The sequence below is a fragment of the Alligator sinensis genome, unplaced genomic scaffold (genome assembly GCF_000455745.1).
Source record: "Alligator sinensis unplaced genomic scaffold, ASM45574v1 scaffold1801_1, whole genome shotgun sequence".
NCBI lineage: Eukaryota > Metazoa > Chordata > Crocodylia > Alligatoridae > Alligator > Alligator sinensis.
In genome coordinates, this window is record NW_005842608.1 from 441,330 (window position 1) to 460,052 (window position 18,723).

The window sequence follows — 18,723 nt, forward strand, 5'->3', positions numbered from 1 at the left end:
GTGAGGCATGGGATTCAGCTAGGCAGAAATTACTTAAGCTGAAGGTTGGCCAAGGGACTGAGGTTACCACTCCTCCTCTCCTAAGTGCCAGGAGATCTTTACGGACCACTGCGGGGAAAAGGCTGGAATTAGTTTCACCTGGATGCTGGTGTCATGCAAGTGGAGAAAAACCCCAAAACAACACTGTAGGGTATTTGGATTTGAGAAAACGTTCTGTTTTTTTGCCAGTTTATCTTGTAAGTAAATAAGCATGAAGAGGTGGATTTTCAACCATGTGGCTAAAATGCCAAATTATACAAAGCTGAAACTGCATGTTTCAGGGAACGCATATATACAGTCAGCCCATCCATTTGTACGAGAGCTTTATAAAAGCAGCCGTATATGCCCATGTTTAGGAGCTATGGAAGCCAGTTTTACGTGGACTCGATTTGGTACTAAATACTAACAACTGGGATAGAGGACAGGAGAGAAGGTGACCACAGCAACACGATGTGTTTAGGACAGGAAGTGGAGGAGCACGCCTCACTCAACTGAAAAAGCTGGTTTCTGTTTAGAGATGGAAAACCAATGCCCTGATCAATCCAGACGGGCAGACCGAGCATAAAGTCACCTCGGGGTTTTAATCCTGGCTCTGAGGCCTTTGCCTCTGCTGCACTTCCACTTACTGGTCTGTAAAAGGAGGATGCCACTTACTGTGGAAAGGTGGAAGGCAGGTTGGTTTCTTGGCAGCACAAAGCCTTCAATAACTACTGAGGATCATTGGTGTGGGCTTTCCCCTCCTCTATACTGGGCTAACATTTAAAGATAAGGCTACTTTGAGAATCCTTTTCTCTCACCATTTTTGACTCCATCTCTAGGACGAGACAGACTGAAAGACAGTTACTAGCTACCCCTCTGAACCATCGTACCTCACATGCTACAACCTTCACACCAGTAAAGTGCGAATTGCTTTGCTTCTGTAGACAGACACAGCACAGCCTTACAATTCAGCGCGAGGCGACTCTGCAGGAAGCATATTACCAAACCATGTACATATTGAGTTCTTCCCAGAAGATCTTGTGCAGATAGGAGTCAGGCGAGTCGGCTGGCAGAGGGATATGCTGAGAGGTACAGCAGTTTGCTGGTACTCTCTAATATCAATACACGTTATATAAGTAACCTTCTGTTCCAACCTTCAGCTCCGCTTGGTGGTTTTGAGGAGCAGATAGGCTGGTGGTCATTTCCAGAACAATGAAACCTGGTCTCTGTCTTGTATAACAGCTCAAAGAAAATTATCCATGTCACGGTAATAGCAGCACACGAGGCTCGAAAAGCATCTGTCAGACCTGTAGAATTACAACCACGTTTCCAGTGACATTAGTGAAAGATGAACACACAGCCGTCAGTATAACTGAAGCCAGAAAGTTATTCTGCCTGGACTCGCTGCTCATGAGGTCAGGCATCTAGCACTGGGCTGAAGTGAGCCAGAAGAAAGTTCCAGTATCTTCCAGGCTCGACTGGGGCCAAGAGACTGTCACAGCCTCACAGCTTTAACTAACCCAGCTTTGTAGGGTTGGTGAAACAGAACTGATCTCCACATGTGCTGGACAGAAAGCAGCGAGCTGGGTACCACGTGAGAGGCACCATGAGCCTGGGCTGGTGTTTAAGTGCTCACCTGAAATCTGACTTGGAAACACTGCCTTGTGGGTGGTGTGAAGCTGTGCAACAAAGACGCTTCATCCCCTTATGGAGCAGGAAGGTGCCTTGCAATGCTGACCTAGGGCCCTGGGTGTCAGTTGTAGTTCAGGTCTCAGAACAACCCTTTGTCTCTGGGCCTCTTGATCTGCTGCAGCAGAGATCAATCCAACTTGGTAACTCTGGCATTGCATCTTCCCTGAGGTTTGGCATTGCCTTGACCCAGTGCCACAGCACCTGAGCACCCCCTATCCACGCTCAATACCCCTGTGAAGCAGGGAAAGACCTGTGAAGCAGTGAAAGAGTATTCCCAGCTACAGCTCAGAGAAACGAAAGCCTAAACACCATGCCCAGGCTCTCGCAAGGAAAGCATGGCCAAGCAGGGACCCAAGCTGCTCTGGGTTAGGCTACTGTCCTGACCTCCTGCTCTCCTTGTCAGCATTCCTTGCAGCAGCATGATGTTCGGGCAGGAGTCCCACCACCGGGCACAAAGCCATGCCAAGTTTCCCCATTGAGATGGGCAAAACACCACAAACCCAAACGATCCACTTACAAACCCCAACAAGAGCTCTGGAGGGAGAACGCTCTGGTCCTTGCTGCACATTTATTGCAATTACTGCCGAGGAGTTGACAGCACACGATTGATTCATTATTAGTCATGTTTGGATTTGCCCAGTTCTTAGACTTCACAGGTATAAACAGTGTGTGTTCACAGAAGAGATACAGCCCCGTGCTCCAACTGATTTGTCAATAACTTTGCATCATGATGGGGGAGTTTCGCCATTGACCTAACAGGACGGGACCAGACAATCCCACCCCACAGATATCCCCAGCTGCATGGAAGAGAAACAACAGTGGGCTGCTTTATCTTTCCCCGCAGCCCTCTGCACCCAAGCCAGGCTGTGTTAGCAGGGCTGGGAGAGTCACCGACTCCCAGAAGCAAAAGCCCTCACTTCTCTGCTCTCAGGTAACAGCCGAGGCTGGAAACTCAATGCAGTGCGGGCACCAGCTTTCATTTCGCACCTGGTCCTCCCAGCCCTGGTGCAGAACACACACAAGTCAAGCAAGCAGCCTGCTCCCTGGACTGAGGCAGGTGGGGTATTGCTGACTGACTGAAACAATGCTCCAGGCAGCCCATTATGAATGATTACCAGCCTAGGTGCAAAACCTCCTCCTTCCCCCACTCCAATGCAGTGAAGGCAGCCAGGAGACTCTACTCACACATAGACACCCGCCCCAGGCAAACATCAGCTTTGAATTTTGCCGGGAGACAATACGATGGATTTCCCCCTTTCATCTTGCTGAAGGTTAGGTGGGGACACCCACCTTTTCTGCCCACACTGAATGCTCTGGTCCCTGGAGGCTTCAGTGACAATGAAGGCAAAGAGCATGAACAGGCTCCATCTTTGCACCCCTCTCCCCTGAGAGAGCAGGCTTTTTGGGGGCGCAGGGGTCCCAACAGAACTGGTAGATCTGCAGCTCTAAGGGGTTTTGGCACATTAAAAGTCAGGAACAGAGTCATCTGGATCCAGAAAGGAAAAGTCTTTGGGTCATAAAAAGAATCCGAGTTAAACGTTTCCTAATTAGAAATTAGGGCTGAGCGAGTGACACGTGTATGTGCCAGAAGATGAGATTGTCCTGAGCAACCCTTGCTACGCACCAGGCCACAGCAGGGGCCAGCTTCCACCCGGCAGGTTCTCTCCATGCTGCCTCCTATCTTCTCCATCTGCAAAGGGAAGGAACATGGGGTCCCATGAGGACAACGGTGGTACCACGGAGAGCGCAGGCCTGCAGGCTGTATCAGGGCTGAAAGGCAAGCCTGGCAAAAAGGTGGGTGGTGGAGAACTCCAGCAAACAGCCAGCAGAGGAGCCTGGGAGCTCAGGGACCACCACAATGCAGAGCCAAGCTGGGCAGAATCAGCTGAAAACTCAGGTCTATCCAGACTGTAAGCAAGGTCTGTTTTCTGGATGTACGTATACTGTGCGGGGCCCTAATCTCAGCTGGGTCTGCTCAGTGCTGCCATCCGGTGACAATAATGAAGCACAGTTCATTTAGTGAGGCAAAAGGCTGCATTGACACTCGTGTTGTGTGGACATGGGGGGGCTGGGAAGTGTTGGTTTTGGAGGGGCTGATACTCACATCCTTAGACACTTGTCTTTCCCCCCGCTTGCCACCCTCTGTCCATCAGGGCTCCAGTCCACTGCAAACACCTAGCAATGCAAGAGATCTGGGTTATTGCCATAGTCAAAGGAGAGCGGATGTTCCCCCTACCGCCAGCCTTGTGGTCATGGCAAAGGAGCTTAGCCTCTGCCTTCTCTAGAGAGTGGGCACGTCCCAGGCCCTCCACGATGGGCAGACCTACCTCGTCGGCATGGCCGGGAAGGTCGATGGCCAGCTTCTTCACTTTGGCATCCCACACCTTGAGGGTGCTGTCGCTGCTCCCGCTCACCAGCAGGCGGCTGTCCGCTGACCAGGCAATCTGGTACACAGCTGAGACATGGCCCCTCAGCGAGGTGAGATACCTGCGGCGGGAAGGGTTGGGGGGGTGAGGATGGGTAGTCAAGCACACAGGCCTCATCCCAAATGGTGTACCTCTCTGCGGGCACACATTGTACTAACACACGCCCATTAGACGGGTGATACATGGCTCACCCATGGTTGTACCAAGGCCAACAGGCTCCAAACTGCCTAGCACTTCTCCCACTGATGGGCTTAACTCCACCCATGCCCCTCCCCAGCTGGTAAGATAGTTCATTAGCCTCTTCTCAACTGTGTACAGGTGCCATTGCGGCCACTCTCTAGTATGCAGCCAGGGACTGAAGAGATACTAAATCCTCCCCTATTGTTCCTTCAAGACCTATCAGAGATGCTCTTCCAGCTACTAGGCAGCCCAGTCTCAGCTGCAGGCACCATAATGGCCGCTATCCCATATAACCACTCATGCTATGCAGAGGAATAACCGACCCTGGAATATCATTTGTACTGCAGGAGTACTGAGGGACCCCAAATAATGTTGCCATCGTACCAGGTGCCACACAGACACAGAACGAAGGAGCAGCCACTCCCCAAAGAGCGCAATCTCCACATGATGCTAGGCGAGCTAGATTGGGGGTGTCTGGGCTCCAGGGCTCCACCTGCAGCCAGGCAGGGTGGAGGAGGAGCAGCCAAGCCTTCATCATTCTGCAAATGCAGGAGCCAAGCATGCTGGGTGCGCCCAACCAACACCCCAGTCTGCAACTGGGGCATCTAGAGCTTCACCTGCAGCACCGGGGGCTGGGCACCTTGGCACTGAACCAGTAGGACGGCACCTGGGTGTGGGGCACTGGCACTAATGTTGTGGAGCTATGCAGCAGCTTAAGAACAAGGCCTACAGCACAGGATGAATTGGAGCCAGGGGAATTAAGGGACTTGCCCAAGGACACAGGGAGTCTGTGGCAGAGCAGTGCGCCAGGCTAAGGAGGAGGCTGACTACTCGGCTGAGTCCGTGCTGTGTTCCCTCCCGTGTGTAACCTGCATGTTGCAACGTGGCCTGACAAGCAAGCTTCATGCCTCTGGAGGAGGAACCTACTTTCCCGTCCTGCCTTCCCAGAGCTTGATGGACTTGTCAAAGGAAGCGCTAGCTATGACCCGCGTGTCTGGAGAGAAGAGGACTTGGTTGATCAAGGCCTGGTGGCCCGTCATTCTCTCCAGCGGCTTCTTGTCCTCTGCTGGGCTCCACAGAAACAGCGTGAAGTCGTCTGACCCTGAGACCAACCTCTCTGGTCCCTGACCCTGCAGCAAGCAAACGAAATGCCTCAGCACCACACCGTGGTACACAGGCTGTGCCCTCAGAGCGTGAAGCTCACCCGACCCCTGGGGGGAAAAGCAGGCAGGAGGGAGCCAGCCCCAGCCTGTTCTTTCTGTGCTGGTCGGTACCAACATTACAGAGCAAGGCACAGGGGGTTTTCCTGCTGCAGACTTACCCTGACTTGGTCATACCTGGCTTGTGCCTTCTGTTTCAGCTCCATCACTGTGAGCACAAGCAGAGAAGGGGCATTAGACACGGGATGGCAAACAGGAGCACAACAGAGCTGGACTTTTGGGCTGTATGGATGGAGTCTACTCCCTCGGGGTGTTACCCAGGAAGGATGCCAAAGGGGACAAATCTGGGGGCACGAACTCGCCTCCTCTCAGACCTCCAACAGCATGTGTGCAGGCCTCCAGTTCTGCAGAGCATGAGGCTCTCAGAGAAGGGAAAGCCACTACTAATGATTTCAGAGGAGCAGGGAGGGGACTGGGACCACTCGGGTGGACTTTGGGCACTGGTAGCCATGAGGAAAGTGCCCTGGCCCACCCCCTCACCCACCCCAGCCTGCCACCAGGCAAATGCGCTTACAGGAGCCGCTCATATCCTGTGGGTTAACAGAGGCCTGGGCAGGCTCAAAGGCGCCTGTGCGGAGGACGTAGTCGGTGCTCAGAGCCATGGTGTTCACCCAGTGTGCGTGGCCCTGCAAGGTGCGGCACAGAACCCCCTGAAAGCAAAGTGATCCCACGGGCTCAGAGGGGGATGAATGCAGGAGCTCCCTGCCCCCTCTTCCATCAGCCCTGGCAGGGCCTCATCAGGCCACGAAACCTCCAGGCCCACAACGACCCCCCATACCTCAGCTTCTCCAACCCTCCCACACCATTGTGAAGCGATCCACACAGCTCCTCAGCCTGGCCAGACAGGGCACTGCTCGGCACACTTACATCCTGGCCTCTCCAGACCTTGATGGTTCTGTCCTGCGAAGAGGAGTAGAGCAGCCCGTCTCCGCCCCACTTCACACACGTGACCGACTGCGTGTGCCCAGTGAGGATCTTGTCGCACCGGCCCCCGAGGGTGTCCCAGATCCGGACGCTGCCGTCCTTGGAGGCACTGGCCAGGTAGCGGCATTCTGGATTTCTGGGGAGGGGAGGAGACAAAGCACGGTGCTGGAGGGCCCCCTGCAAAGGCTCTCTCTAAGGACGCGAGATCTTCAGCTGAGGAGAAGGCTGGGTGAGTGCTCAGATGAGAGACCCAGAGAGCAACTTCTTTAGGGGAGCTCCCAGGCAGTTTGTAGCCTGTGCCCTTCCCAGATGTTTGCAGCAGCCTCTCTGGTGAGGCGTAAGATCCCAGTAGCTCCACCCAGCTGGGCTTTGGGCACCACTGCAAGCCCTCCTGCCTACTGACACAGAAATGCCAACCTCCCACTGCTTCCCACATCAGCTGGGCACGGGACTTCTCCCTTTCTTAAGCAGCGGGCAGTCATTACATGTCAGTTTGTGGTGTAATGTGTTCTGGCCACGTGTCGCAGGATGCTCTGCTAATGCCTCTGCCCAGTCAGGTTCCAGAAGCACAAGGCGCTCAAGGCTACGCTTGGGGAGTAGGCCCGTGCACCTCACAAGCCAGACGTACGGACAGTCTCGGGCTCCGTTCCAATCACCCCCCAGAAAAGCCCAGCTCAGTGGCCATCGAGTTGGGAGGGCAAATTCAACAGGAACTCAGCAACACATCGCAAATTGCTCATGGCTCCTTTAGCTTTGCAAAGGGCACTGGGCAGGGAGCCAGGCATCAAGTCTGCCCCCCCCCTGTAACGTACAAGCACCAAGGCAGGCTTTGGGCTGGGCAAGGAAGGACTCCTGTGTGCCTGAGGTGCACGAGTGGGACTTGGCCAATCCCTGCAGCACTGCTGTGCTTTGAGCAGTGCAAACCATTGCTCTTCTTAAGGAGAGTAACTTCTTTGGGCCAGGGGTCAGGCAGGCACATGGGGGAGTAGGCAGAAGGGGGCATGGCCAGAGAAAGAGAGACAGAGGAAGAGAGACTGGGCTCCTAAGGTACAGCTTGAACTAGATGGTGGACGAGCAGCTGGCATCGCAGGGCCCACCTGGGAGGCACAGCCTGCAACATGGCTGCAGCTCACTTGGATCAGGGAGCGGAAGAGCAAAGCCTGGAACCAAGGGCAGGGCCCTTCCACAGCGACAGGAGCAGAGCAGGGACAAGCCCAGGCGGCTGCAGACCCGAGAGAACCATTTCTTCTCTTCCTGCCCCCACCACTCAGTTTCCTTTAATCCAGTTAGTTGTTTGCGAGCAGCTGAAGCTTCCCCCGGGATTTCTGCTGGCAGGGCTCTGCTCCAGGGCATTTCTATCATGCCTTGGACTATCATCTGCACCTCCTGGCAGAGCTGCACCAAGTCCACATATAAAGAATTGCATGATAAACGAACCGGATGGCTGAGGCAGCTGGGGGAGCAGGAGGGCCCCGAGGGAGCTCTCAGCACCAGCAGGACCACATCAGCATGCAGACAGTAGTCTTCCCCCTCCCCTTCCCTACTCTGCGCTGGGGTTGGGCACAACTGGACTGGGGGGACAACTCAGGGAGACAAGCCCAGCCTCAGCCCTCCAAACCCCTTCATGTGGGGAAGCTGCAACAGGGAGGCAGGAAGGCCCGAGTTCAAATCCCTGCTCCCAGCCTTTGTAAAGATGTTTGCTGCTACCAGGTGGTAATTGGAGCTCCCTGGCATATTTTAGTCCTAAGTCTTCATCATGCAGCACAAGAAACAGGCCCCCCAGCATGCCTGGCAGAGCCAGGACTCCAACCCAGGTCTCTCACCTCCAGCCTAGTGTCCAGCCCACTGCCCACACCTCTCCTGTCCCCCAGCACTACTTGCTTTTCTGCGTCTCTTTTCCTACACGCTTGCTCTGTTCCCAGCCAAGGCACTGCGGAGAGCCATGGCAGAAGCGTGTCCTCTCTTGATCAGCAAAGCCAGGAGCCACGGCTGGAAGGTTACTTACATGTGGAGTGGCTCCCAGCACAGCCACGTGATCCACTTGGAGTGCCCCGTCAGTGCTCGGCCGATCTGATTCCCCGTGGCCGGGTCCCAGAGGAGTATCTGGAGAGCAGAGCATGCAAGGCCATCGGGTCACCAACCACAGGCACCGTGGCACAGAAGCAGTTTCACCCCCCAGCCCAGAGGGACGACAGCTGATAACAGGGGAAGGCACCAAAGGACTACTCCCAATCCCTGCAGCAGCGAGCGGATGCCTTAAGGCAGAAGAGCCAATGGTAGCAGAAGACTAAATGCAGCAATCAAATTGCACAGCAAGCGGCTGCTGTGCGAGGCCGTGTTTACAGCGTGCTGGAAAGGCCGGTTCTTGGACCGTGCAGGTGGGATGTCTCCTGCTCTGTGGTGGGTCATTTCCCCCTGACCCCGCTCTTGGAACAAGCACTTGACTGAGCAGAGAACTGACACGCACCTGCCCGTTCTTGCACCCCGAGGCCAGCTTCTTGCCATCAGGAGCCCAGGCGATGCTGAGGACCCAGTGCCTGTGACCTGAAGGGGAGAGCGCAGCAGTGAGGGGAAGGCTCTGGCCTGCAGGCAGCAGTCACCTGCAAGGGCTGGGTGAGGGCAGGGGGCATTCTCTGCACCTGCCCCAGCCAGGCTGCCTGGGCTCACGTCCATGCCCTGCTCCAGGACAGAGTGAGCCTGTCGGGAGTGTTTTCCAGCACAGGTGGGCAGGGGAACCACCGCTGAACACTGCTTGGGGCGCAAGGCAGGCTCCTCGTGCCGTGGGGGTGCCGTCACCAAGCCCCGAGTCTGCTCCAAGCCCTGGATTCAAAGCCAGGGGAAAGGAGGCTGCTTCGAGGACCTCCTCAAACCCTGCTCTGGATCCCCCTCGTGCCTAGGGCCACCCCACAGCCTCCCTCCTGCTGCACTGGCCTTTGGCTGTGAACTGCGGCGTCTCTGTGCTCAGGTCCCAGAAGCGGACGGTGGTGTCGCCAGAGCCGCTCGCCAGGTACCTGCAACAGCGACACGCAGCCCGTGTGGGCTCAGGGCGGCACGTGGGATGGGGCTGCTTCCTGGCGCCTCCCCAGGCCAGGCGCTTTCTTCCTTTCCCCTTGCCAGCCGGCCCAGCAACGGGCCCCGGCAATCCTGCCCCGCTGCCTCTTACTTTGCGGTAGGGCTGAAGGCCACGGAGATGACAGCTTCCGTGTGCCCCTCCAGGGAACTGGTGCAGCGCGTCACGGCTCGCACCCGGAACACGGCCTGGGGCTGGTAGACGATGTCGAGGACTCGCTCCGTCTCCACCACCTGCCCCGCCAGCGTCTGCTCCAGCGACGCGACGATTTCAGCATTCTGGACGTAGAAGGCCAAAGGCAGTGGCTCCTCCTGGAAGACAAGAGATGGGGGCAATTTCTACCAGGCTGGCTCGCCCCCACCGGCGGGTGCATCCGGGCAGTGGGGGGGGAATCTGTCCAGGTAGAGAAGTCACAGATCCAGGTGCCCCCTGTGCCCGTCCCCTGGTGCTGGGTGAAAGCAGCGGTTGTGTTGCCCCCACGCTGGCACAGACCTCCTGGAGCAGAGCATTGCAGAGCAGCTGCAGCTTGTCGGGCGTGATGTCCACGGGGGCGTCGAAGGGGCAGCCCAAGGCCTCGCCGGCCTCATCCTTGAACTGGATCAGCCGCCGCTCCACGTCTTCCTGCATGGCTGGCAGTCGGAGTCGGCCCCGAGCCGGGCAGCTCCGCAGCGCCGCCGCACTCCGCACGTGTGTACGCGCGGCGCGGCGCGGCGCGCACCGATGAGCTCACGCCGGCGTCTCGCGATGCACGCGGCTGGGACGTCCCGGCGGTAAGGGCAACCGGGGAGGGGGGGCCTTAAAGGGCCCCCCCGGGATATCCGTGCAGCGAGGGATTGCAAACCGGCCGGCGCGGTCCGGTGCCAGCGGTCCCTGCAAGGCAGCACGGCCACGGCCACCCCCTCCCCCCGCTCTATATCTATGTTTATACCATTTACATATTTATAAAGGTCGTGTCTAGACCCGAATCACTATATTGGGTGATTTGGGCCCAAATCCTACATACCGATATATTGGTATCAACATACTAAGCTATATCAAGATCGTATCTATATAGGTCAGTCATATCTATGAGATCCATATATCTTCGAGATGGATATATACACACACCTCTCACATGCCCATATACGGACACGTGCATATGGACATGTTCATATGTAGACACATGCATATGGACATGTGCGAGGTGTGTATATATATCGATCCATCTCACATATATATATGAGAAATATATAGATCTCATAGATATATCTATCTATAGATATGATACTGATGTAGGTATCTCATATACAAGAGATTGATATATTGATATGTATGATTTGGGCCCAAATGACCCAATATACATCCAGATATGGACACGTCCAGACATGGACATGTCTCTCTCATATAGACACGTATCTCTCTCTCATATAGATACATATATAACTATAAGCATACATAAATATAAATGTTGCGTCTGGGCCCAGATCAATTCCCAATTCCATCAACCGAGCAGAGCTCAGTTGTTCAAACCCATGTGGTGCTACCATTGGCAAGGATCTCGTCCCCCAGACTCTCCAGCCTGGGGCTTCAGATGCTCCCAAATCCATGGCAGACACCCCACATACAGGCCCAAGCCTTTAGCATAGCATACAACAAAAATGCTTACCAAGAAGTCACTTCTGTCCACGTCTTCCTTCCATTGCAATCTCACATCAAAGGAAGCCGTGTCAGGAACGAGAACAGGGAGATCAGCATTTACTAGCATATTGATATATGTTTTTTATTAAACAAGAGCAAGCATCCAAAAAGGAAGCAAGTAACAAAGCCCAGAGACTGGCCTGTTGTGCGCACAGCTCTGCTGTGTTCCTGGATCACAGACAGAAAGCCACTGGTGTAGATGTCTCATGCTTATGGCTCATCTACACTAGCCAAGAAGGTGCATGAACTAGACTGGACAGTCCCCATTACCTAGCACCAATTAAAACAGGACTGAAGACAAGGTTCCTTGGGGTTGCAGCTCCCGTAGGGAAGCCCAGGGCTCAGATCTGACACTGCTGACGGGGACGGTGCTATCATTCTGCTTCAGAGTTAACGCCCCCCTGTTAAAATGGAGGAGCTCACACCTGAGCTACTCCAAACTGATTCAAGACTCAGGGATCCTCCAGCATGGTAGGTGCTCCCCCCCATTTTTAAGGATTTCTTCAGAGTTCAGTTCTAAGGCACACGTCGATACCAAGAAATAACTTCCAGCGTTGCACCTCCACTGCAAAGACCACAAAGGGGCTCCACAGGATTTAAGTTAACAGCCTGTCAAAGACGCCCTTCCAAACTAAGCAGGCTTGCTGCGAATGAGGGTTAATTTGTACCAAGGGATAGGGGAAGTTAAAGAGCAAGTATTGCCATTGGACTACATTGACAAAATAGGCCTCTTGCTCCTTAACCCCATGTGTGCGAGGCAGCAATGCTGTGAGGAGCAACACACCAGCAAAGGAGAGACAGCAGCACCCAGGCAGGTTCAGATTACACATCTCCCACTTTATTTAGGTTTCATCATAGCGTCAGTAGTGGCACATTCTAAACGTGTACAATAAAAACAAGTCCCGAGCATGGTTTTCAGAGCAGTCATCACCTTCCTTGCATAAGAAGCACTGATCCGCTGGGCAGCAAAACCAAGTCATTGGGGAGCAGCAATCCACCTGCAGCACAGGGACATTCATTCACCAAAAAGATGGAAGTGGGCTGGAGGCAGTCAATAGCTTCTCTTTCCAGCAGTCACAGCTAGATGCTGCGACGTTAGAAACCAGCAGGTTCAGCGAGTGTTGTGGAGGTGGAGACAAGAATCAAAATGCACGTAGACCCAGAACAAGGAAACATCTGGTGCTTACTTGCCACGGCCAACCTAATGCTTTCCCCAACTGCTGGAGCTGAAGTAGCTTAGACAGGAATAGTCATATTACCTATAAGCATTTGTTTAATTCACAGTCTAGACAACGGCACTGGCTAGGGGTTACCAGTGCCCAGAGCTTTAGGTTATGAGGACGATGAGACTTGCTCGAGGTTATTCAGGACTCGTGGGCAATTATGACAGAGTGCTGCCACTCACCTTCCTACAGTTTTCAAGTTTCTCTTGCTATACAGGAATGACCGTGCTTTCATTCATCTTGCCCAGCAGCTATAGCACCGAGGAAGGTGTGCGTTACCAGGATCCACGTAGCTTGAGTCAGCCACTATTAAATTGGCTTGACGTGAGCCATACAGAGGGTTGCACCAAAATACATTTAGTAAAACCAGTGCCATTTCTGTGCACAGAACAAGAGCCTTCATATTTCCACGTTTATCTTCCTCGGTGTCTTTAGTTAAGACTGCCAGGCCCAAGCAGTTGAGATTCCTCCCCAGTGCAGTGAAACCTTGGGAGGATTCTGTTGCAGCTATTTAGCAGGGACAGAAAGCACAACGTTATGAGCCTGGCCTCTTCTACTCTGATCTACCACCAAGATTTGGAAGCTTTTCTTCTTTCCTGCCCATCTTCTTTAGGATCCCACACTTGCAACAACTTACATTTAGAAGCCTCAGAAGTTGGACAGGCAAGGAAAGCTCTCTCAGTTACTTGTGACAACGTGCAAGGCTCCTCACTATTTTTCCTGTCACCTCAGTATTTCAGGGGAGTAAAAGAGAATCACTGCTTTATCCTGTGCACTCGAGTAGCTGTACCCAAGCAGGGGCAGCAGGTAGTTGAACCTTCATCAGCTTAGTGCTGTTTCCCAAACAGATGTTCTTTGGAATGCTTCGCTCGTTTGCTGGAACAATACCCGTCTGCCGAGAGCTGGGTGTCCCTAGCAATGTTGCAATTCAGACTTCCAATGACACACGTTATCAGTAGGATGCTTTGGCACCGTAACGGAAAAAACTATATACTGCACTGAGAATCTAGAGAGACCCTCTCCCCTGCTACAGCAATGCAGGTAAGCATTTACAACTGGAAGACTAATGATCAAATCTTAGATTGCACAAGCCCTGATCCATATCAGTTACCTGGATTTTCAAAACTGATGCGTAGCAGATTTCTCAATGTGAGTATAGCTGCATTTTGAGCAGTCAGTGGTCAAGCAAACCAGTTATCAGCACAAGGACCATCAACAGGCCTGCCTGTCTACTGATGTGCTTTTTCCTTTAAAAAACAAAACAAAACAAAAAAAAACCCCAAAAGACTTTCTTTTATGAAAAACAACAGCTTTGATTTTACACCAATATGCATAGTTTCCACCTGAAAAAATTTAAAATATGCAAGATATACATATATCTTGTATATACAAGGATAACATCTGACCAGCTTTACTAGCCAAGGACTACTCGGGGATTTCCCCCCCCACCACCCAGCCCCGTGAAAAGAGATGACCCATGTTTAAAAGATACATAGGAAAAATCAAATTCCATCAAAACAGAAAATTGACACAAATTTTAATATTTATATATATATCTTTAAATCAAAACACAATTAAATATAGTATGTTTTAAGTACATGAATACTGGGGCATGAAAGAAATAAGAGGAGGTACATAGTACCAAAAAACCTATACACAGCCTTTTTGCTTCTTATAGACAATACCAGGTGCCCCTATACAATCAAATATTGCAACAGAATAACAATTTCTAGTCAATCAAGGCAGTCTGAGAATTGGAGATGATTGAGAATTCTTATCCGGCGATTTTTATTTTTTTTTGCACAAGGCTCGAGAAAAAGCAAATCGGAAGAATAAAATGAAACCCCCAAACAGAAATGTTTTACAATAAAAAGACAGTGATAACGTAACGGAGTGACACCTCGAGTGCTTCGTATGCTCTGCAGAATCGACTCACTGGAGATCAGAAGAACAGAAGTGCAGGGACAGGGTGAAAGGCTGTCCAAATGGCAAACAAATGAAAGGCTATACAAATGGCAAACGCTGAAAATAACCACAGGGATGGGGATCAGAGGAAAGAAAGAGGCCAAGTGTCATGAAACAACAAGCCCTTAAAAACAAACGTCTGGGAATAGATACTATACTGGTTTGAGGAGAGCAGGCTATGGAGAATGGCAACAACGCATGAGAGCAATTCTTTTTTCTACTTGTAGGATGGAACAGTAAGACAACGCAAGTCTGCTGGGCAGAGTCTCTTCAGTGCAGCGTGCTGGACTCAGAGCAATGAATCAGAGCTGGAGAGGTGAAAGACTGGACTGCAAGTCTTCCGTGTTTTAGAAGCAGGGGAATGTGCGTGTTCATGTAGGTGTAACAGCTCGGACACAGGCAGGATAAGCTACACCATCCAGTCTTCACTCCTGACCATTTTATGCCTGTCAAAACTGATGCAGGTATGAAGTAAAGTCCAGTTATCTTACAGGCAAACGCTCATCTAGTTCAAGTAAGGAAAAATAAACTCTTATAAGCTTTTAAGATCACTCAGTCTCTGCCGACGTGTTCAACATTTCAGGTTCACAGCTCCAGTGGGTGATGCGAGGGCAGCTACCCTGAGGCCTTTGCAGTTGTACGTTTTAAAAAAACAGAACAAAAAAGTTTAGTAGTAGAATGAGAACTACAGCAAAACTTATCCCCTCCCTGGTGTGGCTCATGTCCCGTTCCAGATAGCTTGCTTAAAATTCCTTCCGAGACAGGGTGAAGCTGACCAGTTTCTTAGCGATGGGTTCATGAACTGCCTCTTCATCTCTTTAAAAACCTTCATTATCGTGAATGCCACATGCACGAGGAAAACAAACGTTACTTTGCACTCTGTAGTAGAGACACAGGATTTGTCTCCTTTTTATCCTTCCTTTTAAATGAGGGAGAGATTAGCCGTCTTGGAGCAAACAGTGCTTTGTTTTCACTGGCTGTGTTAGAGAAGAATCCACTGGAAGGGAAAGTTTACTATATCTTCAAAAGCAGAAAGCCAGATTTCCTTGTTCTGGCTTTTCTAAAATCATAGCTGGAAAAGGAAACATAGGATTAAAGTTCATTCTAGACAGGACAGCTGAACACCACAGACCAAGCATGCAGTGGAAAGGTCACATTTGCAAATGTTGACACCAAATAGGTGGGGAAGTTTTTGATGAAGAAACTTCCAATGTATTGCAGCTGAACTGGTTTAACTGAGTGCAGGGTATCTGTAGCCACTCGCTAATTTTAAATGTTATTCTAAGTGACCTTTTCTTCTATTCAGATATGCCATAAACAGTTTAATTCCAAACTGTTAAGTGAACGTATTGTATAAATCACTCAAATATCACTGCCTCTGGAAGGCAGTCGCATGCTGAAGTAACAAATCTATGTTTGTGGCTTTTTTTTTTTTCTAGGAGTGCATACACTCCACCGTGATCTTTGGCTTTCAGAAGTTCTGACTGACAATGCCAGCCAAGAGATTAAAGAAAAATAGAGCATCAGTCAATAGCAACTGCCGCATCAAAATTGTTTTGCAACCTGGAAAATGCAAACAGTCTTGTACAGGAGCAGATGATCAGAAATGCTATTTAAAAGATAGCAAACACCTAATACATAACGGTAAATCAAAAGGAACTGAACTAGGCTTCCCAGTCTCTTCATAACACAGACGTAGCACAGTGATAAATTTGGCAAGAAACAGCTTCCAAGCTGTTAAACAAGTTTTATTGGTACATTAAGCAAGTGTTCTAGCATTCGTCAACTTGAAATAGCAAGGTTGAGACGGGCGAAGGCACTCCAATATTGATCCAGCAACAAAACAAGACAGCCCCTTTAATTAATAAGATTCTTTAGAGACTGTGAAGGTACCAGACTCCCGAGGAAAGCATGCAAAAGCTGCTTCTTCCTACTGTTTGGCTTAAGCCACACTGGGCAAATCAAGACAGCTGAGGTTCCCGTGCTCTTACTTTTGTAACTTTTTCCAACGGCTGGTCATGTTGTGCCTGCTGCATGACGTCATTGACTATCATCTTTGCTATCCTCCAAGCCATCTCTTCTTGGGCCTAGGGCAAAAGGTTTTCAGGGCAAGTAGCATGAAATAGTTGTGCTGAAGTCACCCAGGCCAAACCATAGCGTTAGACTAGCCGTACTTTAAAGCTCTCGAGAGAGAACCATTTACATATGCCATTTACTGAATGGGAGTAATTTTACCCTCTCTCAATCTCCGAGTCCGTGCCCTCCCTTTCTCCCCATCCTAGTTCCTCGGCTAGCATCAACAGGAATTAAGATAAACAGAGTTAGGTTATGAACTACTTCCTGGCAGCAACAGCAGCACTGCAATTCACTTTTGTAGGGAGCCACATCAGAACGTAGCAGGGAATTCAGCTTTTAACCTGGCTGCTGCAGTCACTTTACAGTGACACTACAGAACAATACCACCCAACAACCACCATCTATACAAAATGAATGCTGCTGCTCTGTCATCTATGAACCTGAGCTCCCCCCATCCCTTTTCAGCTTGTTTCCCTTAAGAGGTGGCCACGATGAGCAAACCCCAATCAGCAAACTTGGTATTTCCAATTACACTGCCAAAACCAAGAGGGAATGCCAAAATGTCACACCATTCAAGTGTGTGGGGCGGTGTGGGGGGAAATGCCCATTAGATTTCCTGAACTGGGCAGTCTGACCCAGGAAAGTGGATGGGCCAGACATTCCAGTTACAAGAACAATGCAGAGAGAAGAGTCAGGACTGAAGAAGTGGAATTTCCCAAATCCATAACCTGAACTGTAAATTCAGATTCTTCAAACAAACTGCTTGAAAATGAAGTCTACCTCATCTGTGTTTCCTTGCACCCATTTCTTCATTGCTTGTGAGAACATTGATCCTAGATGTTGAGAAAGAAAAAGCAAAATAAAACAACCAACCTCAGCCAGGCAGTTTTAACTGTCGTCCCTGAAAGAGCCCTGCTGCTTTTCTGAGCCAGTGGCTGGAAGACTCACTGCTGCTCATGCTGAGGCAGAGGGAGGTCGAGAGGGGGGGTGAGGAGGAACACCCTGGAGAGTATGTGGAGAACCTGGCTATAAGGGGAGCCAGGATGCTCCAGGCACAGAGCCAGGCCCATTCCTCTCTCCCAGCATCCAGTCAGAAGTGCAGAGGAGAAGGACTGCAGGACTAGGTAGGAAGCCTAGCCAGCAAAGCCTGCTATCATTTTAAGTTTATAGCCATAAGGGATTTCATTATCAGCTCGGCTCTTAACAGCTTTCCATTCCTTGTTAGATTTCATCCACCACCCACCTCTCCCCCAGACTGTCCGCCCTCCCCAGTGAGTTTAACTGGAGCAGGAAAACAGCATGCGTCTGAAGAAAGGCCAGATTTCCTGCCTTTGCAGAGGATGATCCCTTGAGCACCTCTCTATGGCTGCCAAAAGCAGCAGCTCTGATCCCAGCCACCTACAGAACCAAAGAAGAAGAAAAAAGCAAAACCTTTTGATTTCTTGACATCAGGCTCTGGTTCAGACTCTCTGATAAACTGTCCAAGGTCACTGACTCGCCCAAATGTCATTTTCCTGCAGTAAGGAGCAGCAGACAGAACTGGTAGGTTAGCCATAAAGTGCAATACAGAACATTACCCATTAGCAAAGCAAGGAGACGAGGCGGCAGGCTGATCCCGCTAATTTTGTGAGCTGGCAACGCTCAATACTCCACCTCGCTGGGAAGTGCTGAGGAGCCCCTGGCAGAATTACTACCCAGTGAGATCCACTTTGAAAGGAAAAAGACAGGTCCTTCAACTGGGGGTCCCAAAACCAGTGCACATACCACTTCTGGCTTTCAGGCCTCGTGACTGATACTCAACTGTCCTCCTCTCCTGGTTTAAACGAGCTGGGCTGGGCCTGTCCACTTCCCACCCCCAAAGGTCAATGCAGTGGCACTCAAGTGGGTAAGAGACCAAACTCCACTTGCACTATTCGAGGAAGAGGCCAGCTGACTTTGGGCAACACATCCAGTGTTCGGTTACCTTATGTGGCTGCCTAAAAAGTTTAACGTTTCTCCTCAACCCGATTCTACTGGAACGCGGCAGCGCTACAGCTATTTACACACACGCCTAACACAAGACACAACACGGATGGAACAGAGGTGAAGCAGGCTGGAAAGAATAAAGACAATGAACCTTACCCTGCATATGTTCGTTGATACAAAGTTTCTGGATCCAGACTTGCAGCATCTACAATTATTGCTTCATCAAAATTTTTCAGGATTTTAACATTAGCCTTTTTGACACTGGACTACAACAGAAATTCTAAATA

The 18,723-nt window shown here is 51.0% G+C and overlaps 2 protein-coding genes across 4 annotated transcripts in view; both read right to left on the minus strand.

Moving 5' to 3' along the window:
• Positions 1–2,003: 2,003 nt before the first annotated feature.
• On the minus strand, positions 2,004–10,237 carry NLE1 (notchless homolog 1). Its single transcript, XM_006033097.3, has 12 exons — positions 10,023–10,237; positions 9,624–9,841; positions 9,392–9,471; positions 8,928–9,004; positions 8,466–8,563; positions 6,404–6,596; positions 6,051–6,186; positions 5,638–5,684; positions 5,244–5,446; positions 4,038–4,197; positions 3,815–3,885; positions 2,004–3,400 (listed from the first exon to the last, which is right to left on the minus strand). Exons 1-12 carry the CDS (start codon positions 10,155–10,157, stop codon positions 3,388–3,390), a joined length of 1,431 nt encoding a protein of 476 aa, XP_006033159.1. The 5' UTR covers positions 10,158–10,237; the 3' UTR covers positions 2,004–3,387.
• Positions 10,238–13,683: 3,446 nt separating this feature from the next.
• Positions 13,684–18,723, minus strand: part of AKAP10 (A-kinase anchoring protein 10) — a 29,797-nt gene continuing 24,757 nt past the window's right edge. For all 3 annotated transcript variants that reach the window (XM_025214822.1, XM_025214823.1, XM_006033098.3), the window contains 5 exons: positions 18,593–18,702; positions 17,903–17,985; positions 17,252–17,304; positions 16,387–16,482; positions 13,684–15,467 (listed from right to left, as the gene is read on the minus strand). In XM_025214822.1, coding sequence (XP_025070607.1) covers positions 15,462–15,467; positions 16,387–16,482; positions 17,252–17,304; positions 17,903–17,985; positions 18,593–18,702 — 348 coding nt within the window. In that variant the 3' untranslated portion in view covers positions 13,684–15,461. The remainder of the gene's footprint in view (positions 15,468–16,386; positions 16,483–17,251; positions 17,305–17,902; positions 17,986–18,592; positions 18,703–18,723) is intronic.